The 27,725-nt window shown below is 43.3% G+C and overlaps 2 protein-coding genes and 2 long non-coding RNA genes across 6 annotated transcripts; 2 read left to right on the top strand and 2 right to left on the bottom strand.

Moving 5' to 3' along the window:
• Positions 1–2,795: 2,795 nt before the first annotated feature.
• On the bottom strand, positions 2,796–7,317 carry LOC125990947 (uncharacterized). Of its 2 annotated transcripts, none has more exons than XR_007489145.1 (6): positions 7,196–7,317; positions 7,048–7,123; positions 6,357–6,443; positions 4,962–6,276; positions 3,853–4,900; positions 2,796–3,787 (listed from the first exon to the last, which is right to left on the bottom strand). It is a non-coding gene; the product is annotated as an uncharacterized lncRNA (long non-coding RNA). The 2 variants fall into 2 exon arrangements; XR_007489146.1 differs by having other exon boundaries at positions 4,962–5,039.
• Positions 7,318–8,956: 1,639 nt separating this feature from the next.
• Positions 8,957–9,751, top strand: lrrc18b (leucine rich repeat containing 18b). Its single transcript, XM_049758369.2, has 2 exons — positions 8,957–9,220; positions 9,299–9,751. The coding sequence occupies exons 1-2, from the start codon at positions 8,957–8,959 to the stop codon at positions 9,749–9,751; spliced, it is 717 nt and encodes a 238-aa protein (XP_049614326.1).
• A 765-nt stretch (positions 9,752–10,516) lies between these two features.
• LOC125990948 (uncharacterized) lies at positions 10,517–24,317 on the bottom strand. Its single transcript, XR_007489148.2, has 4 exons — positions 24,264–24,317; positions 23,075–23,204; positions 20,322–20,412; positions 10,517–12,258 (listed from the first exon to the last, which is right to left on the bottom strand). It is a non-coding gene; the product is annotated as an uncharacterized lncRNA (long non-coding RNA).
• arhgap22b (Rho GTPase activating protein 22b) lies at positions 13,952–27,703 on the top strand. 2 transcript variants are annotated; one of them, XM_049758362.2, is made up of 10 exons: positions 13,952–14,123; positions 17,796–17,995; positions 20,312–20,399; positions 23,096–23,224; positions 23,646–23,853; positions 23,932–24,064; positions 24,138–24,211; positions 24,287–24,408; positions 24,699–25,671; positions 25,781–27,703. In XM_049758362.2, exons 1-10 carry the CDS (start codon positions 14,081–14,083, stop codon positions 26,001–26,003), a joined length of 2,193 nt encoding a protein of 730 aa, XP_049614319.1. In that variant the 5' UTR covers positions 13,952–14,080; the 3' UTR covers positions 26,004–27,703. The 2 variants fall into 2 exon arrangements, with proteins under 2 accessions (XP_049614319.1, XP_049614320.1); XM_049758363.2 differs by lacking the exons at positions 13,952–14,123; positions 17,796–17,995; positions 20,312–20,399 and adding an exon at positions 20,433–21,818.
• The last annotated feature ends 22 nt before the right edge of the window (positions 27,704–27,725 follow it).

Raw genomic sequence — 27,725 nt, 5'->3', positions numbered from 1 at the left:
GAAATGTGGTTAATAACATTGGGGGAGAGAGATTTGATTAGCGTTAGTACATGCATGGTTAGTGCAATTGTCGGTCAGTACAGCGTTTGCATAGGGCAGTGCATTCATGGTTAGTGCATTCATGGTTATCACACGGCAGAACATTTCGCGGCGGCGGGGAGTCGAACCCTGGGTCTCAGGTGTTCTAGCGCAGCGATCGAGCCACTCGCCCAGCGTGGCGAGCTCGGCGGTCACCCCGCTTTTTCTTCGAGTCATTCTTATCCGTTCAGTATTTCGTTCCGCGCGCGTTGGGTAAGTACAAAAGAGTGCAAACGGCCGGCAGCTGCCAGGTCGAAATAGCCGACTGGTCTATGACACGGCCTCTCGCCCCGAAAATACCTGGTTCGATCCCAGGCATGAGCACATACTTGACTGTGCTTTTGCAATTGGAACCTCGCCTACTATAAGTGTACGCATATGCAAATAAAATTGCATATGCAAGTATTTATGTGTAAATAGACAAGGAGGCCCCGCCCCCGAGTGGGCGGGTCCACCCACCGGACCACGCCTACTGGCCCCGCCCCCGGGGCTGCAAGCCACGCCCCCTGCCCTAGCGTAATTAGACTAAGGTAGGGGGCGGGGCGAAGCCCCGCCCCCTACCCTGGTGTAATTAACCAGAGTAGGGGGCGGGGCTTCGCCCCGCCCCCTACCCTGGTGTAATTAACTAGGGTAGGGGGCGGGGCGAAGCCCCGCCCCCTACCCTAGTGTAATTAAAAATGAATAGAAATCTAGTAGTGTAGGGGGCGGGGCGAAGCCCCGCCCCCTACACTACTAGATTTCTATTCATTTTTAATGTAAATGATAATAAATATATGTATATAAAAAGTTAATACATTTTTTATAATTGTATTAATGTTTTCATATACATTAAAAATGAATAGAAATCTAGTAGTGTAGGGGGCGGGGCTTCGCCCCGCCCCCTACACTACTAGATTTCTATTCATTTTTAATTACACTAGGGTTTAATTACACCAGGGTTTAATTACACCAGCCCCCTACCTTAGTCTAATTACGCTAGGGCAGGGGGCGTGGCTTGCAGCCCCGGGGGCGGGGCCAGTAGGCGTGGTCCGGTGGGTGGCCCCGCCCAGTCGGGGGGCGGGGCCTCATTGTCTATTTACACATAAATACTTGCATATGCAATTTTATTTGCATATGCGTACACTTATAGTAGGCGAGGTTCCAATTGCAAAAGCACCGTCAAGTATGTGCTCATGCCTGGGATCGAACCAGGTATTTTCGGGACGAGAGGCCGTGTCATAGATCAGTCGGCTATTTCGACCTGGCAGCTGCCGGCCGTTTGCACTCTTTTGTACTTACCCAACGCGCGCGGAACGAAATACTGAACGGATAAGAATGACTCGAAGAAAAAGCGGGGTGACCGCCGAGCTCGCCACGCTGGGCGAGTGGCTCGATCGCTGCGCTAGAACACCTGAGACCCAGGGTTCGACTCCCCGCCGCCGCGAAATGTTCTGCCGTGTGATAACCATGAATGCACTAACCATGAATGCACTGCCCTATGCAAACGCTGTACTGACCGACAATTGCACTGACCATGCATGTACTAACGCTAATCAAATCTCTCTCCCCCAATGGTAATAACCACATTTCATTGGACGCTTCTCTCAACAGAAAAAAAGACAACTAACTTTTTAGAATTTTAGCAAGTGTTTTTTTTTTTAAATCTTGTGACCTACTAGTTTAGGCTGTTCTAAAACACCAGCTCGTATGCTTGATGCATATAAAATGAGGTGAAAACAATCCCGTCATTTACTTCATATAGTGTACGTACCGGCACAAAACGTTACCGTGCTGAGGACATATAGAGCCATAGGGGTGTGTGTGTGTGTGTGTATGTATGTATATGTGTGTGTGTGTGTGTGTGTGTGTATGTATGTATGTGTGTATATATATATATATATATATATATATATATATATATATATATATATATATATATATATATATACACACACACACACACACATAAATCACTGATGGCCGCGCGGTTTGTTGCGCGACAGGGCGGTAGGTCAAACCGCAGACTCGGGGTCGAGTACGGACGGCCATGCTCAACCGGAAGCACTTTACCAAGCTGTGGATTACAAGACCAGCTGCATGGACGTCATATTTTTAGCATGTGGTCTATAAATGATGCAAATTATTTTGTACGTTTTACACACATTGGAGAGACAGCGGCAGTATTTATGTATGTTAGATTGCTTTGGGTAAAACAAACTACGAAAGTTGGGTCGCATTAACCCAGCCGCCCAATTAGGGCACCTATTATATTTAGCCATGTTTAAAGTTAAAAATGAAGTATTTTCGCATAGTTAAATGGTGCGTCAGACGGGACAAATTGGTCGCCACTAGATGGCAGCACTTGGAATTCATCTAACCTGACAATTTAATAAGGACGCCGGTAATGAGTAGCTCTCTGGCTCACTTGCATACCACCTATGCAGGTTGCGGTGTGGCCTTCACTCGCGTTTGTGCAGGCTTAACGTTGAACTGAATGGTATTATGCAGTACTGGTACCAAGGTTGGCAGTGTTGTTAAGTAACATGCAACGAGTGCTTTGACTTGAAGGCCAACATCCTAGAAGTTGCATGTAATGTTTAAAATTTTACTTTAGCTTCCGTCTCCACTGTATAGCAACAGGCCTTCGTAGTCAGACTGCAAATGAAGAAATCAACACCTGCAACAAAACGTGTAATAAGTTTAAGTTTCAAGAGATGCAGAATCAACTGCATCATGAATGACTGACACAAAGTTAGCTTTATTTACAAAGGCCACCCACAGGAACAAGACACAAAGTCAACTTTATTCACAAAATCACCCACGACGATTCAACCGCAAAAAAAAAAAAAGGTTCCGACTTGAAAATAAAGGCTTCTTTCGTACAAAAAGAAATGCATCTACATTGAGCAAGATTCTGAATTCAGTGGCCATTTCATGGCAGGGTTGCACAAGGGTTTGCCAAAGATTAATTTCATCGGTCGCAACGCAGTCTGGTTTGATACTTAACAGCTTGTCATTTGCATTTATGCGTGTCAGGCTACTTGGCTTTTGAAAGCATACACCATTTCTTTACACTGTAAAAAGAAATGCCTGACACTATGTTTCATATTACTTATTTGGACTCATTTATTTGAGACCCATTTTTCAATTGCCTTATAGAGAACGTTTCACAGTATTAGTTTGCATGTTGTGATTTAACTCAATATGCACAATTGTTTTTACATGCCAATGGTGACAATGGACCAGTTGAATTCAGTTCACAATTTAATACAGGTACAGAGACACACACAGTTACAGTATAAACTTTACAGTTCACTTCATGTATTAAAAAAAAAAACACTTTAAAACAATATTGCACAATGACAGCACTGAGAAGAAAGCAAGGCATCATGCAGACAGTGTGCACACCCAGTGAAAAAGTGGAGGGAGGGAAGGAAAGCAAGTGCGGAAGGGAAAAACAAAGTCATACTCTCCCTAAATGCTGGCTGCCTCGCCCTCGCCACATCTGCACCCGCCTCATGTAGTTGGCGGCTCGTCACGGGCAAAGGTCTGCTGAAGGTTCGTTGGACTCTTCCTCTGCGTCGCACAACTGCAAAAAAAAAAAAAAGAAAAAAAGACAGCACTCAGTTGCATGCGGTTCACTTCTGGCGACGTACTCAGTGACCGGCAGATGGTACTCATCTTCATTTGAGGAACTGCTCCCGTCCCTCCAATGCCACGCGAGCGAGCCCTGCGACAAACAAGGAAATGCGATTCAAAATGAAGTATGTACACTATCCTTGCATATTTGATTACCATGTCGCCTCTGGCCAGTCATGCATCAGGCTCCTTCCTCTTCATCACATGGCGACTGTTTTTCTTGGGGGGGATTTCATCCTTTGCGCCAGCCCCACTCGCCAATCCTGGGTCTCGTGGCCTTCATCCGCCGGCTCTCTGTTATGTGCAGCTTCTCTTCCACTTTGCAAGACACAAGCACAAAGGTCTCACTACGCGGTCGCTCGCACTTGCATTCAAGGCTGCACAACATATTGGAAAATCAGTGATATGGCAGTCTTGGGCCAAACCATTGCATTGAGCAAAGTCATGCAAAAACTTGGGATAGAAAGGAATTGAACTGAATGCAACCGTTATGTTAACTTGAATCAATGACTTCATCTTTAAAATAATTACCAGTACTAAGGCAACAAAACACTGAGCTTGTTTCATTAGGCCACATTAAAAACATTTGTTTCTTAAAATACATGGCTAACTAACAGATTACCATATAGTAGTTTTCCAATACACGTGCAGCCCTATACATGCCACCATTGGTGTCCAAACAGCGGCCGAGGGGCTATTCGTCACAGAAGGCCATTAGGCACAGGCCACTAGGGGAGCACCAAAATACGACTGATCAACGGCATCATCAAATATCAAGCTATGCTGTTTACAAGTCAAATCATCTATTCAAAATTTCACTGTCAGACAAAGTAGTAGCTTGTCCTCAGTTTTGCTGTGTCAAGGTCAGGTTTATCAAGACACCACATGAATGACCTTCAAAATGAACACAACACCGTTTTGTAGCAGTAGCACAGAATATTAACAGCAATATGTCGTGATTGATTTGAGTGTTTAAACAACTGGGAATTTGTTTCAGTATACCGCCCTCAAACAAACCTTTGGACACCACTGGTGTGAATTAAAAATAGAATTCAAACTCCATTTCACGCATTGACGCTGCGCAGGTCGACGCCTCCAGGGAAGCGGGTCTGCCTCGGAACCCGGCCGGCTGCAAAATACTTCAGCGTGAAGCCACAGCGGTCCGTCCGCTTCTGATCAGATCGTGTCGCGTCCCGGTCGCCATCTGCAGAAACATAAACATCAGAAACTCAAAGAGCACCTCAAGTTGGAGGTCACTTGCTTACTTGTTCACAGCGGCTAGCTACTCTTGGTTACCATCACCGGTGCAGGTCTGGCCGTGCGTCTCCTCTTTTGCGTCCAGCCTGCAAAGGGCAGAACATGCAATGAGTTGTGCGCCGCTCGCATCATTGTCTAGAGCACCCTCGATCGGTGGTTCCTCTTGGACCGGCTCGCTCCATCGACGCCCTAAACCTAGCGGGGAACAAAGGACACGAGTACGACAGTGGTAGGTTAGAGTTAGCTCAAGTACGACAGTGGTAGAGTAGAAAAAGACAAAATGCAACCAACTCGCTCCAACGCCGCCCTACACCTAGGGGAGAACATAGAACGCAAGCACGACAGTCATTGGTTACGGTTAGATTCAGTACAACAGTAGTAGGTTAGAAAAAACAAATGTTACAAGTCATTGCAAAATTGGACATTTGGGACCGGCTCACTCCAACACCATCCTTCACCGAGGGGAGAAACAAAGACTGCAAGTACGACGCTAGTAGGTTAGGGTTGGATTATGTACAACAATGGTAGGTTACAAAGTGACATTAAATGTTACAAGTCATATTGCAAAATTGGACATACGGGCCCGGCTCGCTCCAACGATGCCCTACACTGAGGGGAGAACACAGAACGCAAGTACGACAGTGGTAGGTTAGAAAAGAAAATGTTTCAAGTTATATAGCAAACTTGAACATTCGGGATCGTCTCTCTCCAACGCCGCCCTACACCGAGGGGAGAACAAAGAATGCAAGCACGACAGTGGTAGGTTAGAAAAAGCCACAAAAAGTTACAAGTCATATCGCAAAATTGGACACTCGACTCCACGTCAAAGTTTTGTTGGAGTCCATCGACGTGACCACGTCCTCCCCCAAATGCGCCATCAACGGCTATCCTTGCACAAGACAACGCTGCTCTGGATCCAGACAAGCCACAACCTCAACCACAATATCTACACCTCTTAATCAAGTCCAACCATCAGACCCCCCAAACACTGTCCACTCCTGCAACCTTTCCGTCGTGCACCCATAACCAAAGCACGCCTCAGAGCTCCACACTGCCCCCTCCTGGTCACACGATCCCCACACGTCAACTTTAGGGTGCTGCACCCATAACCAAAGCGCGTCCTAGAGCTCCACACTGCCCCCTTCTGGTCACATGGTCCACACGTCAACTTTAGCATGCTGCACCCATAACCAAAGCACGTTTAAGAGCTTCACACTGCCCCCTCCTGGTCACATGATCCCCACACGTCAACTTTTGAGTGCTGATTCTTGACTGGGTGTGGAATGTGTCCTTTCCTCATGCCATTTCGGCTCCTCTTCCTGCCTGCAAATCACGCATCACCATTAATTGTTTGTTAATAACTTCAATTGCCATGAGAATGTGACAACCATACATGAACTCACCTCATTTTGAAGTGCATTATCTGTCCACAATGAAACCTCAGATCTTGCCTCTCGCTTTTTATATAAGCTGCAGTAGTACGTTTATAGCTACAAAAAACAAACAAAAAAAAAACCAATGTCAACACAAATTGCGTACATACTGGTGTAAAACAGGCACAAATTAAATTGCCAGTTTGGGGGGGCAAGCGTTGCATGTAGCTACAGCATCGTATTCACAACACGAACAACGTCATTATGGTCAAATAAAATGTATTCAAATTTACTCTTGGCAATGAATTTGCTCAAAACGGGACATTATCTCATCGTCCGTGTAGTTGCAGCATCGTAGTTGCTGCACGAACTTCACCATCATGGCAGAGTAAAGCCAATTAACATCTAACAGCAAACGTTTTTTAGGTACGAGTTTGTCAACCTGGAGTAGATAAATATCGAAAGTGGACGAATATTTGGTTTGGATAATTAGCAACAATCACAAAAAGCAAATTCAAAAGTTTGCATGAAAGCGTCGAACGAAACACCACTATATATTCAACAGAACCAAGAAACGCGGACGATGTGTGATACAAACATTTCCATTTAAGCCCCAGTAAAAACCACCACGTGGGAAAGAAAGAAACAGAGCTGGCCAGCATAAAAAAACAACCCAAAACATTCGATAATGGCGCAAAAACCAAAGAGCCCACTGTGCTACCTGCAGCAGATCAAAATGAACTGCGACGTTACTGTGCTTTGCTCAAACGCTGTAGCGGTCCTCAAGTGTGAAAATCCTGCAACAAGCAAAAAGGCATCGTTGAGAAATGGCAGCAAACGACAAACATTTTGCTCGTGTGCAGACTTACTGCCAAGTGGCCATGCGGGAGGACGCCATTGTGCTTCACCTGCATTTAATAACTACTTTTGTGCACACCGGTCTTCAATTCACCTGAGTGCCTGACGTCACGTCTGCTAATCTATTGCAATCTTCTTCTCCTGTTTGATCAACGACGCTTTGCACACGAGCGCCACCAGGTGACCCGTCAACCTTGCCACCAGTGTGTAAAATGCAGTCGGTGACAACCTTAAATTCGAAACAAGTACATGGCCTGTTTTTCAATTTTTGTTGTCATAATTACGAAAAAAAATCCAATTCTTTTCTTACCCCAGACAACAAACGAAACAAATAAGGAAGTAATCAAATTTTGGTGTTTCTATTTTAATACGTCATTCCCCATTTTTAATACCTGCTTGCAAACGTAATATCTATCGAATGACCAAAAAAGACAAGGCCCTAAAATAATATTTACTTAAGGGACTTTAACCTGGTGCAAAAAAAAGGAAAGAAAATATAGTTATGATTTAAATAACTACCACTCAAAAGTTTGTATCAGTTGCGTCCAAACTTTTGATTGTAAAGTAAGCTGTCATAAAAATACTGAAGTAAATACAAATACCAGAACAGCTGACTTAAGTACGAAGTATTTGTACTTTATATTCCAGACAACTTCAGTGTCAGTGAACGCATCAGCCAAAACGAGTTTGCGCTATGACGTCATACAACTAAATTACAGAAGGCGACTCTGAATTAAACCAATAGATAAGCACATAACGTTACGTCATCGGCTGTACTCAAGTTCCCTGCATTTAACCAACTTCAGTCAATTGGGTCCGTTGCTGAGTATATATCCATATTCCCTAGTTGGACATAAAGGCGCACGCGTGGAAATAGTTGGTCTTCCAGTCAATGCTCAGGCAAATAAAAGGCGGACGGTAATGTGAGTACAAATTACTCTCGGCCATTTCACCAATAGTTCAATTTTCCTATCGAGATTTTGGAAGTTCAAAAAAAAAAAAAAAAAAAAAAAATCCGAATAGAACTTTAACGCAGCACAAGTGCCACTTCTATAGGACAAAATTCAAGTTACACACTAGTCACAAGTTGACAATTGAGTAATCATGATGCATGATTTATGATGCTATATGCTGCTGACTGTGCGAGAGTGCGAGAGAGAGAGAGAGAAGAGAGAGAGAGAGCGAGAAAGAGAGAATGCATGTGTGTATGCATGTTTGTGCAGAAGGAGAATTATATTCACGAAGCATGGAAACTGGGCCAGACTGGGATCTTGTCCATGATCAGCAGAAGTGAAAGGCAAAGGGTCAGTTTGAACCGTTTGGTGGATCCTTAAATGTAAACTACATTTCTTAAGACTTTGGCCAATTGAAACATTTTTAATACAAATGTTTTCTTTCACATGTAAAATAAAATGTGATTTAATGTTCTTTTTTAAATCAGCAAAAGAATATTCCCAGTAACAATATCAGATTTTTAAACTTGATTACATTGAAACATAAACACTGTCGGTTTCCTCAATGACACCTGCAAATGTTGCTAGGAAACACCAGAAAACAAATGCAATATTTGTTCAGGTGAATCAGGCACACAGTAACTACAGGAAGTATTCCTGACTACTTTGAGGAAACATCAACTTGACACCGGTAAGAAACTGATTTCAACCTTGTTCTTATTGGTTAAAAGAAAAATGACATACTCTGAGTGTACGTTCCTAACAAATAATTGTGTACTGTCAAATCAAGTCTTCAAATAAATATGCATTTACAGAAGCATGCCGAAGAAGAAGAAGAAGAAAAAAATCATTCCACTGAGCAAGGTCTTCAGCATCGAAATGGCCATGGATTGCATTAAGGTGTTGGGGGATGGCAAACAGCGCCTCAATCTCAGCTTCAAAGAGTTTGACGCAGTCCCGGAAAGCATCCAGAAACTGTGGCGAGTCGAGGAACTGATCCTGGGCAGGAACCTCATCGTTGAGCTGCCTGACTTTCTTCGTGATTTCACCAAAATCCAAGTTTTGGACCTGCACAGCAACTATGTGAGTACAACATGGCCGTACGGAGCTATGTTATTATTGCCTGGCTCTACGTGACGACTTTTCTGTTTTTGGCCACAGCTGGAGAAGATCCCCCCGACCGTCGGGCTCCTAAAGAGCCTGGTGGTTTTGAATTTGTGCAACAACCGTCTAAAACAAGTCCCCAAGGAGCTGGGCTTGCTGCAGAACCTCCAGAAACTCTACTTGGGTCTCAACCAGCTTCAAATACTCCCCACAGCCATCGGGGACTTGCATGAGCTCGTCTACATCGGCCTCTCTGACAACAGATTTTCCGTTGTGCCCAAGTGCTTGGCAAACCTCCCAAAGTTGAAAAAAATCAACCTGGACAGAAATCCCTTTCCTTCGCCCCCAGACTTGAAGAAAATGGCTCTTCCGAAAACATTTTTCATGGCTAATGCGTACAATCTATGTGAGGTCTGCCTTAAGAATTGCAGAGCAGACAGAAAGCGGCTGCTGAACGCAGGACAAGTTAAGGCTCCTGTGTACGTGCCACGAGTGGAGACCGTTACCTAAATCTAGTTGGACACTGTTTTGGGAATTATTGCCAGTAGCCAAATTTTCCTGACCCCTGATAGACCCTCAAGAAGCAGAAAATCGATTTGTGTCCACTAGAGGGCTGCAAAGACTTCTGGTCATAAAGATAGTCACTCAGTAAAATTCCAAGGAAATTAATTTAAATGATTTTTTTATTTTAGGTAACAATATAAATGTATAAATCCATTTGCATGAATAATTAAATGGGTGGTAAAAGCAGTGACTAATCTGTTGATTGCTTTAACACTTGTTTGTTCACCACATTATTTCCAGGAGATAATCAATTCTTCCCTTCGCGCCGATTTCTGGTGACTGACTCACCAGCGGTCGATAAGACTTGAAAAAAGTGCAAATAACCTCGCAGTCCACTGACTTGTCTTTTTTTTTTTTTTTTCTTAACCACATGGCTGAGCTGAGGAGTGCTGAGTGGACAGAAATAAGATCTCACCAGATAAATTCATTAGGATTCTGGTATCGACTTAGCCGAGCTGCGGGTGTGACCTTAGTGTAATCCACATCCAATTTGATGTACTTGAAATTCAGAATTCATAATAAAAATAATCCAATCCTTCAACTCTTTGAATACAAATCACTGATAAATCAAGACCTTGGTTGACCCTGTGGCCTTTTTTGTGACAATCGAATGCTCACTGCACAATGCATGCACTCTGCCGGCACTATTGAAAATCAATTCCCAGCAATGCACAGACAAATAGATGGAGTTTCTTTGTGTGACTCCTTGCTTCCCCACTCAGCTATTCCATTAGTTTGCTCTCCATCCCGCTTCCCTTTCTCTGTGTATGTCACTCGGGCAGGCAGAATGACTAAAATTGCCTCGGCAGCCAAGCTCGTGGCCACAAATAGAATTAATTTGAATTACCGGGCATTGGTTCCCATATCGGCTGAGAGGTCGATTGGACTGAAGGAAATGAGACTGGAAAGGCCAAAGTGAATGCGGCACTATCTTCCAAGTTTTATCTGTCATTTGCTGGTATGTCTCACCAAACGAGTCACTTGCATTATCGAAGGGAGATCATATGATGAGACACATTAGCGAGCTGTTTCTTGCGCATTAAGAAGACACGTAGCTGTTGGCAATTTTTCACCATTAACGTTACTCCTTGTTTGTAAATACCGTAGTGTGTACAATTTGTTTTTAACAATCCTGGTAGCAGGAAATAACTGCTTGATCCAGGGCGGCCTTTCAGTTTTAAATTGTAATTTATTTTTCCAACCATTTTTCATTGTTCATTCATTTTATAAAGACACTATAAATTGCAATAATACGCAAAAAAAATGTTCTGTCGGATCAATTTAAAAATAATATATAATCGTAGGTCTCATAATGACTAATGTTACATGGGTTGTGCATACAAGCTGGTTCAATGAACTTTGGCACTATAGGGAATATTAATTTATTTGAGCTTGCAACTCTGCTAAAGTTTGAAATACTCATGCTTCAAATTTAGGTGATTGCGTTCTACTAGTTCACCACTAGGTGGCAAAAAATCTACACACTAATAAAATGGTAACGTTATATTCTGAAATGGGGTTCACAGTCCATGAACCAAGCTCTCATTTCATCATTTTTAAATTTGCATGCTTTCACTAACCTCATAAGAATAAATAAAATGCAAATATTTCTGAGCTGAATTCCAAAGAAACCATCCCATTGCCAGTATAGTTAGTTACATCATCCAACTGCTGCATGTGAACACCCTGAAAGAATACAAATGAACAGAATAAATTCAATTCATGCAATTTCAGAATGAAATTCAATGAATATTTGAAAGAAAAGATAAAAAGCAGGTTGCTGCCATTTTGTCACAGTCTGCTTATCCTGTCAGCTCTCTTCATTGCATTAGAGGATGAAGTCATGGCCATGTGCTAATTGTCGCTGACAGAGGAGCGAGATGGCAGCTAAAAGGGGTTAAAGAGCAACACCTGTCTACTTTGTGCCCCTTTAGTCTGTCCAACGACTCTCTTAGAAAGACATCATATGACTTTCTTTGTCCTAATGGCGACGTGAGGGTGAGATGGTGACTCGGGCGTGTATTGTTTGTTCCGCCATTTTAAATTGCACTGGTAGGGTGACATTCGACATTTTGTATTTCAATTTAAGGAATACGATTGAAATATAGCAGACATAGCAAAACAGATGACTAAAAAAGGCTCACTGCAGCCGGTCATGCCCGATCAATAAATAACGCTAAGTCAACAGTCACACCTTTAACGGTCCAGACACCCCCGCCCCATCTCCACTGGCTTGTTTTAACACCGTCCCGCCCTGCCATGATGAAATTTTAATCATCCTCCGCGTCAATATTTCAGAAGGTTCTCTCAAGCCCAGTGATGTTATTTGCCTTTAATGGCGACTTGATAATGGAGCAGGTTCTAGCTGTGTTGTGGTTGGACAGCTGTTGCTGAAGATCACCTTGAGCTTTGGCAGTTGGGGAGTAAGCAGTTGTCGGAGGGGATGGAGTGGTCTGGGGGAAGAAAAAAAAAGGCAGTTTAAGATGTAAATGCCACGCTATCAGCACATTTTTTTGTGTGGTCTTTTTTTGTTGTTCCAAAATGTTTCCACTCGGGACAAAAACAACATTGGGTTGGGTGGTAGAATGACAATTTTCAGTGCCCCACCCTGGATGGAGCGGTCACACCACTTTCAAAACACCACAGCTTTTTATTGTCCTTTTTTTTCCCCCACATTTTACTATTTCGGGTCATGTGACCTCTTATCTCACTTTGGATCTCATTTGATTTGCATTTGAGCTACGCTTGTCTTAGCAAAGTGCTGCTTCATTTCAGATGCTTGTTTGCTTTTGTGTGTAAGTGCATGTCTGTCAAAAAAGGGCACACATTAAAAAACACAGCCCTCCACCCTTCTCCATGTCTCCTTCCCTCTTTGCTCTGTAATAAGAGCAGCTGTGGTCGCTCTGATTCAATTGCAGTGCAGGACTTATGGCTATTATCCAGTGTGGACTGGAGCAGGAGGGAGACTGGCTTCTGCTGTGGCACAGCTGCGCCTACAACACCACTGAACCGACTTGAGTCGTAAATTTAGGAATCCCACGAGCAAGAAAAAAAACAATGTTTAAAATGTGGCTGAAGGGAGTCTCGTGGGAATAAAATTGTTTTTTTTCACCTTATGTTATAAGTTTGTATTATTTCGATAGGGCAGCACAGTGGATGAGTGGTTTGCCTCACAGTTTTGAGATTCTGAGTTCAAAGGTGAGGTTTTATAGCTCACGCACACTTTCCAGGTTGTGTATGTGAGGTGAATTAAAACCTTTAAAAAAACAACACTGCTTAAAAAAAAAAGAACTTCAGCCTCAGTTATAAGAGGGTGTGCACACTTCTGCAACCACATTACTTCAATGATTGAAGGTGGGAAAAAAAAAGGCATTTGAATAGGGGTGTGTAGACTTTTCCTTTCCACCAAATAATTGTGTCGTTTTGCAAAAAAAAATTCAATTTGTTTTGCAAAATCACGCCAACGAAGCGTTTAGTTGTCATGTGTTAAATCCAGACAGCAGCTCTAGGGGACAGGATGTTGTCAGACCCATTTGGAAGCATATTTGTTTTTTCTAAGCCGTGCCATCGGAATGCCTGGAGCAAGTAATTACCGACCCACCGTAGCATCTGGGAATTCCGCATGTTTGACTTTGAGTCGCGAGGCAATGACACTCGAGGAAAACCAGAAGCGGCCAGGATGGTGTATTTTGAGAACGTGGTTAAATACAGTAGAAGAGAATTCCAGCAAGACCAAATGGATTTCTTAGAATAGCAATAGAAAATGATAGAGGAGGAGGAAGAAATGAGGCGGGGGGGTCGGGGGAGGGAGGTGATTAAAAAGGGAGACAAGCTCAGAAAGTCTTAATTAGGTGGAGGCGGTGGCGGCACCTGCCACATGACCCAACCCCCTCACTCAATTCCCTTTCACTTTGAAATCATCCAAACTTGCCAAAGATGCACTTTAGACCTAAAATTAGCATTAAATTTGATCAGGTATATATTGTTGTAAAAGCTGCATCCACCCTCAGGCGGATGCACCGTTATGAATAATGCAGTAGGGAGGGGTCGAGGCCACTGGGCGAGGGGAAAAAAAAAAAAAAAAAACGACGTAGTCCCTCCCTCTTTTCTTGTCGCGCTCCCCTCCCCTGTGTTCCCAACCCCCAGCTGGCGGCCGCACTGCAGAAGGTCAGAGAGAAGAGAGGGAGAGGAAGAGGAGGCTGAGGGAGAGGACGAGCAGGGGCGGGGTGCTTGGATGTACACGAACATGCCGAGAGAAGAGCGCGCCGACAAGCCATGACAACCATGCTGAGTCCCAAGATCAGACAGACCCGGAGAGGTAGGACGCTTTGGACATTTACATCTTCAACTTTCAAGTATTATTTCATTGGGACTGACATGTAGTTTCATATAATTTTATTTTTCCCCCCATCATTCAAATTCTGATATAGTGTTTCACAATGAAAATGTTCAATTTAAACAACTGCCTGTGTAAAATCTGCTTGGAGTCAATTGCATCTCTAGTTTCATCCCCGCTATGAGCCTCCTGTCAGCTGGTGCTGCCGTGCGTGCGTGTGCGTGTGTGTAGCGTGTGATGTGTGCACACTCGTAAAAAGGATGCGTTAATAAACCCATGTGTGCATATGCGTCCCAGTCCGCGTGTCTTTCCTTCCATCCTTACTCGCAATTATTCATCTGGATGTGATTAAGATGTAATGAATAGCTCCCGATAATCGGAGTGGGATGCGGAAATCCTCTCCTGGAGCGGCGTGAAATTGCTCTTAAAGAGGCTTCAATCTATATTTGCATAAGTTATCACACAATAGGCATCGGTCATGTGTGTTTTATGAATTGCCGTATTAGCTGCTTAATTATGATTGTTAGATTCCTGTCACGTTTTGCACTTTAGTAGCTGTAGAAAAAAAAATCGAATTTGTTTCAAGATTAAAGCAAAACTCCTCTTTGCTGAACTAGTGACCGACTAGTATTCACAATTTGGTTTGCATTCAGATTATTGGTAATGTAAAAATAATCTTGTTTTTCTTCCAGATTCTGTCAGTTTTAATTGCCTGCATATAAGCCGCTTGCCTCGCCTACTATGTGATGCTCGTTGCCATGGTTTTACGATCAAAGTCGCGCGACTTGGCAATTCGCTGACATTCTGCAGATGCGCCAACTGGCGTATTATATGTACACGTGAAGAGAATTACACATCCTGCTGCATCAGTTCCACATACAGGCTGTATATGATTGTCAATCGCCATACCCCCGCCCGCAGTGTGTAGATTCAAACCTGCCTTGAACACACACACACACATACACAAACCAGCCGGGTAATTTATCAACAGTGGTAGGCTAACTGCAAGTTCCGCGCGGATGCACCTGTAACTCTGCCCGCCATAAATCACCACCCAACGACTAGATTAATGGAATTAAATTCCTCCAGCATCCCTGTGTGTGTGAGATAAAGTGCATCTATAGCTTGATGATACATGTCAGACATAGTAAATATGTTCCCCCCCCATCCGCCATGTAACATGCTAACAAAAACAGATGAGCAAACCGATCCAAAATTCAGGCATCGATGTTAACATTAAGACCCGGTACATGGATTGGTAATCTATGATTGATCCATTTTGAGCTGTTCAAATCCATTTTTGGACGTGTGCCGCCTGCTGGAGTGGTTGGCTTGCTTGATTTACTTATGCTTGAAAGGACCCATGAGGATAGTATGCATAAAATCTAATAGACATGCAGGTACAGTAGTTGGGGGATAATAGTTTCTTGCTAGGGTGGTACCCTCAAGGGTACACTTTTTACACCCTTTGACATTTACAACTTGAGAGCATGCCCGTGTGCCTGGAAACCGTATAAATATTACATTTGAGTCCAATAATTAGCCTTATATTGATGCATTAGTGTATTGTAGGTTTTACATTAAGGTGTATAAATGGACTCCGCCCAAGAAGAAATTATGCTAAGCCTTCTGATGTTTTTCCCTTCCTCCAATGTAATTCATGACAAATGCTAATCATGCTCTCCGTTCCAAGAAATTGCAGTGGTTATGCATAAAGCACGCTTTGACGCCAAAGCTGAAGTGGCCCCAGTTACAGCTCCAACTAGCCAAGGGAAGGTCTGAATCACCCTGGGCACGAGGTTCAAATCGGAGTTTTGGCACTTTGAGACCCACACAGGCAAAAAAAAAAAAGAAACTGTGACTCAGGCGTGAATCACAGACAAGCTTGTGTGTTCCACTCAACACACAGCTGACGTGTTAAAACTGTGGAATGCTTTTATGTGAATACTAACAAATCGAAAAAAGATGAAAATATATGGTGTTAGGGATTAATCCATAGATTGTTTAAAAATTAAAAATTATATTGAAGATGGTAATTTTATATTTCATATAGTTGCCCTTAAAGCTATATGCGGACACTCATACTGTTTTAATGAGGTGCTGACAAACAATTAACATGATCATCTAATATGACACCAGCTGCCATTCAGACCACAGGAGTCGATTCTAGCTCATACTGTCATGTAACAGCAACATTTGATAAACGTCTCGATGAAATAATGCATATAGTAGACATAATATGGTGTCTCGTTTTAAATTTGTTCCGTATGAGAATGAATGTGCCTGCATCCTCTCAGTAATAACAGAGCAATTAGTGATTTAGTTAAAAGCAACGCTGCAGGGGAGATAACAACTAGACCGCGTCTAAGGAAGACTAATGGACGGATAAGCGTCATTAAGGTGAAATATGACAACACAACTTCACATAATCGATTGCAACATTATGGGTGTAGTGTTTAGGAAAAATAAGAAATATATATATAATTTTGAATACCTTTATAACGGTGTATTATCTTTGTCAAGGCAGCTGTTGTATTAGATTTACCGATTTCTAACTGGGTGTCCAATGATGTGTGACAGTTCAAATGAATCAAACACTTCCCACCTTGAAGACAAGGTCAAAGAGCCACTGACTGATTTTCAAGCTGTAAAGATTATGATTGGGAGCAATATATATATTTTAACCAAGAGAGGTAGTACCTATAAAATATTTTCCTAGTTGCTATCTATGTGTGTGGCTGGAGGAAATGAAATGGAGACAATGGAAAAGGATTGATTTTCTTTCCCCATTTCTCCATCCTCGTATTCCTTCAGCAACATTGATCATATCTTGTGCGTACACAAGAAGGGGAGCTCGTCTGCGCAGTTGAGTTGGATAAATTATTCATGATCATTAAATTGCACTGCCTTGTTTGCATACCCTGCCACCAGTTCATACCTGTGTATAATGAATCCATACGGCCGGGTTGACAGTGAAATATGGTTGTAACTTGAACAGTACATTAAAGCGCTATAGTTGCTTCAAAATAAGGACATTGTGTGTGTGATCTCAGTCGGGAAAAGACTAATGTCGCACTGGGACATGGGGGTACCGCCAGTCCCTTTGCTTTGAAAGTGCCCTGGGCTGAGCTCAGGTTTCACACATTTGTTGAGAATGATTCAGCCTGTCAGTCCCATGTGGTCTTATTATCTGAAGCCCAAGCCGTTTGCCTTGCTTTTGGCTCGTGGCGAGACAATAGGTCTCGCCCAAGGACCTTGCAAATGGAAGGCAGGTGAAGAGGTTAGGGGGGGAGTACAATCTATGTCACCGCAGGCTACAGGAGTGTGTGCCGTTATGTGTCTCGACATTATTTGTGTTCCTATTCATATTTGCCTTTGTATCTCATCTTGAGGTGTTCTAGCTCGGGGCAGGAGGTTGTGTGTTCCTGAATGACGAGCAGCATGCGCAATGAAAGATAACACTGGAGAGTGAAAATGAAAAAGAAGAAAATGGCATACAGCCAAGATGGTTAATGTAGTAGTCTATTCTTTGTCAACTCAGTGATTGACTGGTTTGTATTCAATGCTGGGAAGTAATGTACTGTGCTTTATTGGACTATTTACTTTTCACTGTTATAAAAAAAATAAAATAAACGTATGCGTGTGTATGTGCAGCCAGGTCCAAGAGCATGGTAATGGGCGAGGTGACGCGAGGCTCTTGCCAGCCGGCCTCACCAAGCCTCCACGAGGGGGCGCTAAAAGCCGGCTGGCTGAAGAAGCAGCGAAGCATCATGAAAAACTGGCAACTGCGTTGGTTCGTGCTGCGCTCAGAACAACTCGACTTCTACAAAGATGAAGAAGAAACCAAACCACAGGTAATTAGAAAGCTAGACGCATGCTGAAGCTATTATTCGAACTTATTTATGACAAAATTGGTTGTTTGCGGAATGGACTGCAGTCACGTCATTTAAGCAGAGCCATCCGGTATTGCGTTGGATGTTTATGTACATTGCCAATAAATAACTGCACAGATTTTATCATCCCACCACAAATATTAATTTACGTAGATTAACATCTTTTTGAGCGGGGAATTTTGACATTTCGCTTTTCAATTAATACGCTTCCTGAAAGTCAAAATAATGTATTTTAACTTAGACACACTACTGTGAAGTGAGTGATTAAAAAATGGCCAAGTACATAAAATAAAGCTTCAAAATTATTTTTAAAAAAAATGAAGCAAACCATTCTCTCCACTCAAGCATGTACATTGAATATGCTGAAACCGGTCCACACTGGCTGCAATAAATTTCCCCACACTCAGGGCCAACAACGAGAAGCTCTAAAGCAGCCACACCACATAACTAGCTATCCCATTGTAGTGAAAAATTTAAAAGCTCTGTATGAGACAGACATTTCCGGTCCAAGTGCTTCTGGTACACATGGCATAACATTTCCATTAGTGCAATCAGCCTAAAAATATTTGCAAGGAAGATGCTTCATTGATTCGATTACTTTCTCAGTTTAAGACACTTTTTTGTGGCTGTGTGCTGACTCATCGTTTCCCTCTTTAATAACCACTTAGAAGTAATGGAGTGGGCGTGTCACTGGACTGGCCTTGCTTGTGGGGTGGGATGGGGTGGGTAGGTTGTTTAGCGGTTTACAATGTTCTAGGCAGGGGAGGATGTAATCCGACAACAGAAAGACAGCGAGGCCATCATCCTCACATTTAAAACAATCATAATCTCAGAGTATTCCTGACTGAAACCTTGACACTTGTATTGATTCTTTTTTTTTTCAAGCCTTCACTCCGGATGACTGCCGTTTATTTAATGTAGGCCATCTGCCATCACTGTCGTTTCCCCACACGCCCACAGAACACACACAGGATGACGTCTCGGTCTCATTGCAGTATCTAATCTATGGAGACCAAATGACTGAAAAGGGCCTTTAATCATCACAGCTTGCCGATACTCATCCGAGCTGTATTGATTTGCAAACCTTCGTGCATTGGAAGACAAGGCTGAAATGGGCATACGTGCATATACTCAAGGAAATGAAAACTCACACAATCCAGGGTGTGTGAGAACGTGTCACCCCCGCCTTAGTTCTCTCTCTAATCTTCTAATCGATGGGATATTTGAAACTGGGAGTGGCGCTCCGTGGGAGGAGGGGGAGAAGTTGCCTTATTGCTACAATAGAAGTCCACCAGCTTCCAAAGACGACAGAAAATAATGACAGAAAAAAGGCAATCGATCGCATGGTGAAAGCACACTGAAAATCAATAACGGGACTTTTTTAGTTATTGACAAAAAATGAATGGCTTCTGGTTACATTTTTAGAGCACTTTAAAATCCAAATGGTTGCATCCAAACTGATGATGGGCATTTATAGGCAAACCGGATTAAGATGGGCGTGTCAACAATAGCTAGTTGGAACTTTGCCTCCTGTGTCATGGTAACCGAGCTCTGTCGGGGTTTTATTAAAAGCCGAAGCTTATACAAATTTGAAACATGTGCCAAGGCAGGTTTCGGGCAAATCTGGATAGTTAAATTTCAGCATGAACTAGATAATATTCAAGCAATTGACTGTGTAACAAGCACAAAATGATACTTTAATACTAGCTTGATACCAACCGACTCTACTGTTCTCTGCATGATTTGTGTTCTCAGGTTACGTGTTGCCCTTTGTAAATCTTTCATCCCTTGCTGCCTGTGTTGTTGAGCGCATAGCACCCCAGGGACCCCCCCCCCTCCCCGAACCTTCAATCCCTTGGTTCCTATGCTTTTCCCTGCGCTCCAACCAGCTCTTCCAATTGTTGCCATGGCTACTAATGTTGGCGAGGGCCCGGCCCACAGGCTGAGGCGATTTGGCGGAGTCGGCAGGCTGTTTGATGAAGGATGCCAGTCAGCAGATTAACAGGGCCGATGCCTCTGATGCTGGCTGGCATGGCTTCACAGCTCACTTGGTTTTAGTTGTTGTAGCTAAATGGCTATTCATCTCGATAATGCATTCTGATCATCTGTGTGGGCCCAAGTTCAATTCATGACAAGGGGGGTATGAAAACTGAACAATGTCTTTAAGCGTCACTTTTTTGGAACATATAATTAAAAACAATCTCATCGGTGAAGATTTACATATTATATTTTCAGCTTTTTTTTCTCGAAGCTCAGTGTTGTATTTGTGTATTTCAGGGATGCATACCTCTGCAGGGATGCCAGGTGAACGAACTCACAGCCAACCCAGACGAACCAGGAAGACATCTTTTTGAGATTGTGCCAGGTAAGACTTCATGCTGTGAATAACAAGGAGGCAGATTTCAGGTTGTGTGTTATTGTAATTTTCTAATCTCACACTTGGTGACACAATGTTTTGCTAGCATTAATAATAATTCATTTAATTACTACACACAAGCACATTACTCTCAAAACATCTGTAATATTAAATAAATAGAAAAAATAAATAAATGGGATCCGTCCTATACATTCTTGGTCCCTGTGCCAGACTGTCCTCGGAGGAGTGTTTGCTTAGGGACATCTCCTTGTGTTTAGAGTGGACGAGCAACTTGTGAGTGTCTTGTGTGTTTTGTTTATGGCCGGTCAACATTGCAGAAGGGTGTGAACTCCAATGATCCTCTCGCCATAGACACACTGGAAAGTAATGAGGCGGAAGGAGACTGATGCAAGTGTGTAAATCTGGAGTCTCACCAGGAACATTTATATTGTCTTACTGTTTATATGTGCTATTTCATTTGTCTATCTATTTGCACTTTTCCAAGGTCACTGTCATTGTCAGATTACATTTGCCAAAGTGACCTTACATGAACTCACGGTCGTCCTTGTCCACCAACAGCAGCGGATAATTTAATAGTTTTCAAAACATTGTCCGAGGAAAAAATCCTGGCAGCATTTCAGGAAACAATTTTTTGTCCCAGTTTGTGCGCTGTAGCTGCAACAATCCGTGGAGCCAAACAAAGCCGATTCCTTCGTCACGCGCCTAATTTGGAACTGGGGTTATTTGTATCAAAGCCTGGAGGCATACGGGAAGCTGGGGAATTACTGGAATTTTTTTTTTTTGATTTAATAACAGCTGACTCAGGGCGGAAAGTACTGCTGTGATAAGGTGACTGACTGCTTAAGTGGCACACTCGAGTCTTCTGACTGACTTTATGGGTCTTAGAAAACGCCATTACGGATTCTTTGACAAATGATATTTGTATCATGTCAAGGTGGTAATGCTGATTGTTTGCAAGCACAGAAAATGTTTGGTATTATCTGCTTTTTTTTTTAGTGTGTGCACAAGTTTATTTGGCAAAGTTTGGAGGACAACCCACCTTCCAGCACACACAGACCAAAAGAGAGAGAGAGAGGGAGAGGGACTCGTCACACTCCTCCTCAGGGATTTACTTCTCCCCAGGGGGGCTAAGGGAAAGGACCTGCAGCCCACACTGCTCAATGGGAACGGCGGGAAGAAACCGGGCAATAAAAAGAGGGAAAAAATGATTGTAGGAGTGGCACTCATTTGATGGATTCTGTTTCTGTTTGGCACCGAGCATGCCTCACTGGCAGCTTCTGGCCATCGGCGCTACCTGCGTAGTCATCTGCTTCCCTGCTGCAGTATCAGGTCTGGTCTGAACTGTCGCTGCAGACATGGGGCCGGTCTGCTGTAAGCCGGACACCCTGAAGAAGCAACATCTCCAAGGTAACAGGAAGCAGATGCTGGAGCTTTTTAACTAGAGTAGTAAAAGGCCAGGGAGGCGTCGGGGCAGCCGAGCTGTTCACGAAATGTAAACTAACTTGTAGTATTGTCACAGGATGGAAGAGCACTAGCTCCTGTTGTTGGTTACATGAATTTGATCAATGATTATCAACGCTAGTGATTTCCTGGTCAATTTCTTCAAATAACTTTGTTGTAGGGAATATCAAATTGTTAGTTTTACTTTTGATTTGAATCTATGTCCGGCTTTCCACCTGTCTTACGAAAGAGTTGTGATTGTGGTAACTCAAATGTTGCAGCCTTGAACAGTTTTTATGATTTAGTGTTATCTTAATTAGCTCCGACAGGGATCTTTGTACTTTCTATACATTCACTTGAGGCTGAGATGCTCGAGTTGTCTGGTGTCTTTGGATGCATTGATTTTGTGTAGCTCTGTCTGCGTGCGCACTTGTGTGTTATCAGGTCACGACTGAGTGGAGTGGAATCAAAAGATGTCCGGGCTCCTTAACGTCTGAGACGTCTCTTTACATTTACTCATTTAAAGTTATCTCCGCTGTGCAGGCGAATCTACAAATCCGTATCTCGATGTTCATTCAGCTCGTGTTTGGAGAAAAAATTAGTTCAGCAATTCAAGTGCAGACCAGACTGATTCAAAAGACAGACCGGTGTGATCATCATGATGGTGTGAGTTTGCAAAGCTGGGTGACAATAGCATTTGACTTTATGGCACCACTGTTTATATTTGGACTCCTTTCTCGCAGCTAAATGTCTATGAGCACAATGACTGAATCTGGTCACACTATCATCCCACGCTTATTAAAGTGCACTTTGGATTAAAAGTGCTGTTTATTGGAGGATGGATTTTCTACTTTGCTTAATTTACCAATTTATGCCAAAGACACATGACATCGAGTAATGTTACTGTGACCTTTATTAGACTGGGTATTTTTTATTTTACTATTTATCTTGTCTAAGGGATGAGATATTTTGCTAAAAGCTTCCTGATGGTTAGGATGACTTCCGTTTGAAAGAAATTGAGCTTTAATGCCATCTAGTGGTAGAAAACATTCAGAGCATGTGTTTTGTTTTAACATTGTCACATTATGTGGACTTTTCAAATATTTTACACATTTTTGACTGCAAAGTACACACAATTATTTTGAATTCAAAGTTGGGGAATCATGTATGTACTGTATAGCCTCACAGTAGCCCCCTTTATTTTTTTTTATATGTTCTTTTACCTGTTACATGTGTGTTTCCAGGTGGAACGGGAGAGAAGGACCGTGCACCAATCAGCCATGAATCCTTCCTGCTCATGGCCAACTCCCAGACAGACATGGATGACTGGGTCAAGGCCATACGGCGGGTCATCTGGGCACCGTTTGGAGGAGGTAAAGGCAAAGCTTTCACTGACTGCAAGCCTCAGGCATAAACAAGTCTACATCCATTGATAGTACAGTTATCAATCGAAGCCATTGTGTGTTCATTAATGTAACAAAAGAATAGATTTACAGTACAATATTGTCTATGGCTAAAATGAAATTCATTCCGCCTAGGCAATATTTTAAGACCCCCTCGTAGTGTCCTAGTTGTCTGTCCAGAACAAATCTGTCACCGACTTCTGGAGCTGTCATTAACAGCAGCACTAAAAAGTCTGCACGCATTGCATCTGTGCTGTCAGCTGCTTCGCCATTTGTCAGCAGGACATATTACTTTCTGATTTACTGTTCTTAGCATGCGCAACTATGGGTGCACCGGCAAACTCAGCCGCTGAGGTTGTTACGATACTATATAATAATTTTGTTTTTCTAGGGATATTCGGCCAGCGATTAGAGGACACGGTGCAGTATGAGAAGAAGTTTGGCCCCCGATTGGCTCCGCTGCTAGTGGAGCAATGTGTGGATTTCATCAGGGAGAGGGGCTTGGACGAGGAGGGTCTGTTCAGAATGCCGGGCCAGGCCAATCTGGTCAAAGATCTGCAGGAGGCCTTCGACTGTGGCGACAAGCCTCTTTTTGACAGGTAGGCATGACAAGTGAAGAAAGATAAGTGAGACCAAACACCCCGGCTGAAGATTTTTGTTTTTCTAAATTCCTGCAGCAACACAGACGTTCACACTGTGGCATCCTTGCTGAAGTTGTACCTGCGAGAGCTGCCTGAACCTGTCATTCCCTTCTGCAAATATGAAGACTTTTTAACATGTGCACAGCTTTTGTCCAAAGATGAGGAGGAGGTATGTGGGCACTTGACAAGTTTCCGTCCTTACACCCGTTTGCTGTTTTGTTGAAAGGTTTGCTTTTCGACAGGGAGTTCAGGAGCTCGGGAAGCAAGTTAACACACTACCTCTGCCTAATTACAATCTGCTCAAGTACATATGCAAGTAAGATACTATTTTGGACGACTAGTTCATCTTGATAAGCGAAATAACCTACCAAGAGATGTCATTGCTTTCTAGATTCCTTGACGAAGTCCAATCGCACTGTAATGAAAACAAGATGAGCGTCCAGAACCTCGCCACAGTGTTTGGGCCCAATATTCTTCGACCCAAGATGGAAGATCCTGTGACTATCATGGAAGGTACAATAGACAAAGGATGATTGGAAAATTCATTTATTCAAACTTCGGATTTGTTTTTGGGAAGGAAAGGGTACAGTCGTTAAAGAAAGATTTTAACATCGCGCGAGTAATTCCTAAACACTTTGCAGTTATGACAGATCATCAGGTGTTACATAAGAAATAATCCAATTAAATTTGTCTGAAAATCAGTATGCCACCTATGTATTTTTGAGTAAATTGTACAACAAATAGGACCATGATAAAGCAAATAAAATGATTATGTGAGACTGAATATAATCCATTGCCCCTAGGTACCTCTTTAGTGCAACACCTCATGACGATCTTGATCAGGGAACACAAGCGTTTGTACTCAGGGAGGGACCAGGAGGGCTCCACAGCACTCCAAGCGGAGCATCAGCTCCTCAATCGTAGCCTTGGTGCTTGGATCTCCGAAGAGGACCTGCAGAGTTGCCCTGTATCTAACCCAGAACAAGAACTGAACAGCAGTGCCTCGTCACTCGAAGCCAAACTGTGCACCGCTGTCACCCCCATGCAGAGCCCAAAACTAGGGTCTTCGTCAGCAAAGGGGGAGACAGTTGTGAGCCCGAGTAAACAAGCCAAGAGCATCCCCTCGTGGAAGTATTCTTTTAAAGGCTCCTCGACGCCTCGTTCGCAGCCTCAGCCCAAGCAGAGCGGCTCGGCAGTGGAACCCAGCGCAGTGTCTTCCGGCGGGGGAGGAAGCAGTAACTGGCTGATGAACGGTTTGTCTTCCTTAAGAGGGCACAGACGTACTTCTTCAGGTGAAAGATCAGCCCGAGACCGCGACTCCACCGGTTCCTCACAGAGACTCTCCACCTATGACAACGTCACCTCCTCATCCAGCATGGGCAGCGTTCAGAGTGTAGGCAGCACTCCTTGGTCCACCTCGTCCTGTGAGATCTCAGCGCCAGACTCTGGGAGCGGTGATCCCTCGGCCCACCATAACTGCGGAGCGGGGAGTGACGGCGGGGACAAGGGGGAGTGGACGGAAGTTCAGAGGGAGCCCGAGAGAGGGGGGACGACCACAGATCCGAGCTCTGAACAGGATAGCTGCGAGGCCATGGAGCTTTGCAGCAGCAGTGCGGCCTGCAGCGAGAATGGAAACGTGAGCATGGTAGTTGGAGTACCGTCCATCGTCACATCCGACGACGGAGACGGAATGAACGTCAACCTGAGCAGTCTGGTAGAAGGCCTCAAGGTCGAGCTCGGGAAACAAAAGGCTGCTTATGAGATCAGGATTCAAAAGTGAGTATATGCTAGCTGAAGATTTATGAAATGATAATATTTGATAAGTATGTTTTGGTCAGGGGTGTGTAGACTTTTTATATCCGTGCATTTGTATGGCCACGTACAGGTTGGAGGACTCCAGCGCCGCCCTGTGTGCTCACATGGAACGTTTGGAACAGGAGATGGAGCAGGAGAAGAAGCGGCAGCGGATGCTGGAGATCAAACTGCGGAACTCGGAGCGAGCTCGGGAGGATGCCGAGAACCGCAACAAACTCCTGGAGAAGGAGATGGAGGACTTCTTTTCCACTCTGGGAGATCTTACCATGAGTACGAGAACCAGTGATATTTGACCTGACCGACGGGACGACGCCAGGGTTTGTTTTTAGAAAAGGGCTCACGGCATCCTTGGTGCCGCAGGACGCTCGGCCATGTTTTTATGCGTTGACAACAACGCCGGAGGAAATGTGGCCAGACTGTTTTGGAATGCGTCACATGGTACATGAATGCAGTCACTTCTTACTGGTGAGCACTGACCAATGTGACCTAATTGTAGCAAGTCAAATGATGATTAAATGCGATTTGTCTCTGCTGTTTCACATGTAGATGAATGTTTGCTAAATATTAAAATACATTAAACTAACCCCCCCCCACAATCCCCATTGAAAGGAAATAGGGACCAAAACTGTTGAGGAATTCACACCCCCTCCAAAATGTTTAGAACTGCTCAAATTAATATATTAAAGTGTAAATAACCCCATAAATTATGATCCTGAAAATGTCATCCTTAAAAATAACTGTCATACAAAAAATGACACCTAAGTAGTTAGCTTGAGCTTTTTAATAGCGACTCAGCGGGGCGAAAACATGTGGTTAAGTCTAGATATAACATCCCAGGCTAAGCTTAGCTCCTCGGAACACAAGAGAAGTTCTTTTTTTACATAAATAGCTGAGGATAAGGACCACAGAAATAGACACAAATAAATTTGTGAATAGAGAACTGCAAATAGGAGTTCACTATAGTCACAAATTGTGTTGCAAAACGAATATTTATTCAAAATGTGTTTGAAGGGGGGCGATTTAATATTACTGAAGATAGGAAATGGCTATTGGACTTAAGTTGCCAGTTCTCCACTTCCATCTTGGAGCATAAACACATATTTGTATTCTGTTTAGACAGTCAGCTAAGTCTTGCCTGTGTTTGCCCTCAGGCCCTTCCAGTGCCTCTTTAGTCACATGACCTACAGGTCATCCCTCGAGTTTGTTGTGGTTTAAAACGAAGGCCAGTTCAAAGTGAGTCAGACCTGGCGGCCATGTTGACTTTGGAACATGAAGCTCAACACTGCCCTTAAAGAAACAATGGTATTTCCTAGTTGTGCCTTCAGGGAAGTCCTTTTAAATATTGAAATGAATAAAAAAGGTTAGCGCCGCCTGACCCGGTCCTCAAGCATAACCTCCCTCGAGACCGTTTCACTCATGAATAAGTCGACAAAAGTGCTGACGACCAATATCTTAGAAGGTGCCAATTATTGTGAAAGTGATTTAGTGCTTTTGAATGGAAAGAATGTATCCTTGTAGTGAATGTAATTGTGTTTGATGAAGCCAGCCTGAGAGGAAATGCACTGGTCAGCGTTTCCTCCATTTTGTGTCTTGGACTAAATCTCTTGGGAAGAACATGAAGCTTGTGCATATTTTGTTCATGGAGCAACTGCATGCTGATTAAAAATGACTCAACAAAAGGGCCCATAATAATGAAAATGTGCTTCAGTAAAAACCATGTGACGGTTGTTTATTTTAACTATACTGCGTTTTATAAGCAGACGTTAGGATTTTTATTGCACAGGAATGGCACAGAAGACTACTACCAACTTCACTTGTTATCACAGCAGTCCAATACAAACATTTATTTTCCTCTTATGTATGTATGTGTATGTACGGCTATGTCACAATGTCTTGATGGCTCATCAATGGTGCTTTTTTTATTTATTTGGATATACATAATTGTAATGAATAGACACCTATGGAGAATAAAGCTGACATTGGGTTCATCGAAGATGTTGAATTTGTATGAAATC

Source organism: Syngnathus scovelli, chromosome 21, assembly GCF_024217435.2.
Source record: "Syngnathus scovelli strain Florida chromosome 21, RoL_Ssco_1.2, whole genome shotgun sequence".
NCBI classification, from domain to species: Eukaryota; Metazoa; Chordata; class Actinopteri; order Syngnathiformes; family Syngnathidae; genus Syngnathus; species Syngnathus scovelli.
The sequence above is the reverse complement of the archived record's forward strand: the minus strand, read 5'-3'. Positions and strand labels throughout refer to the sequence as shown.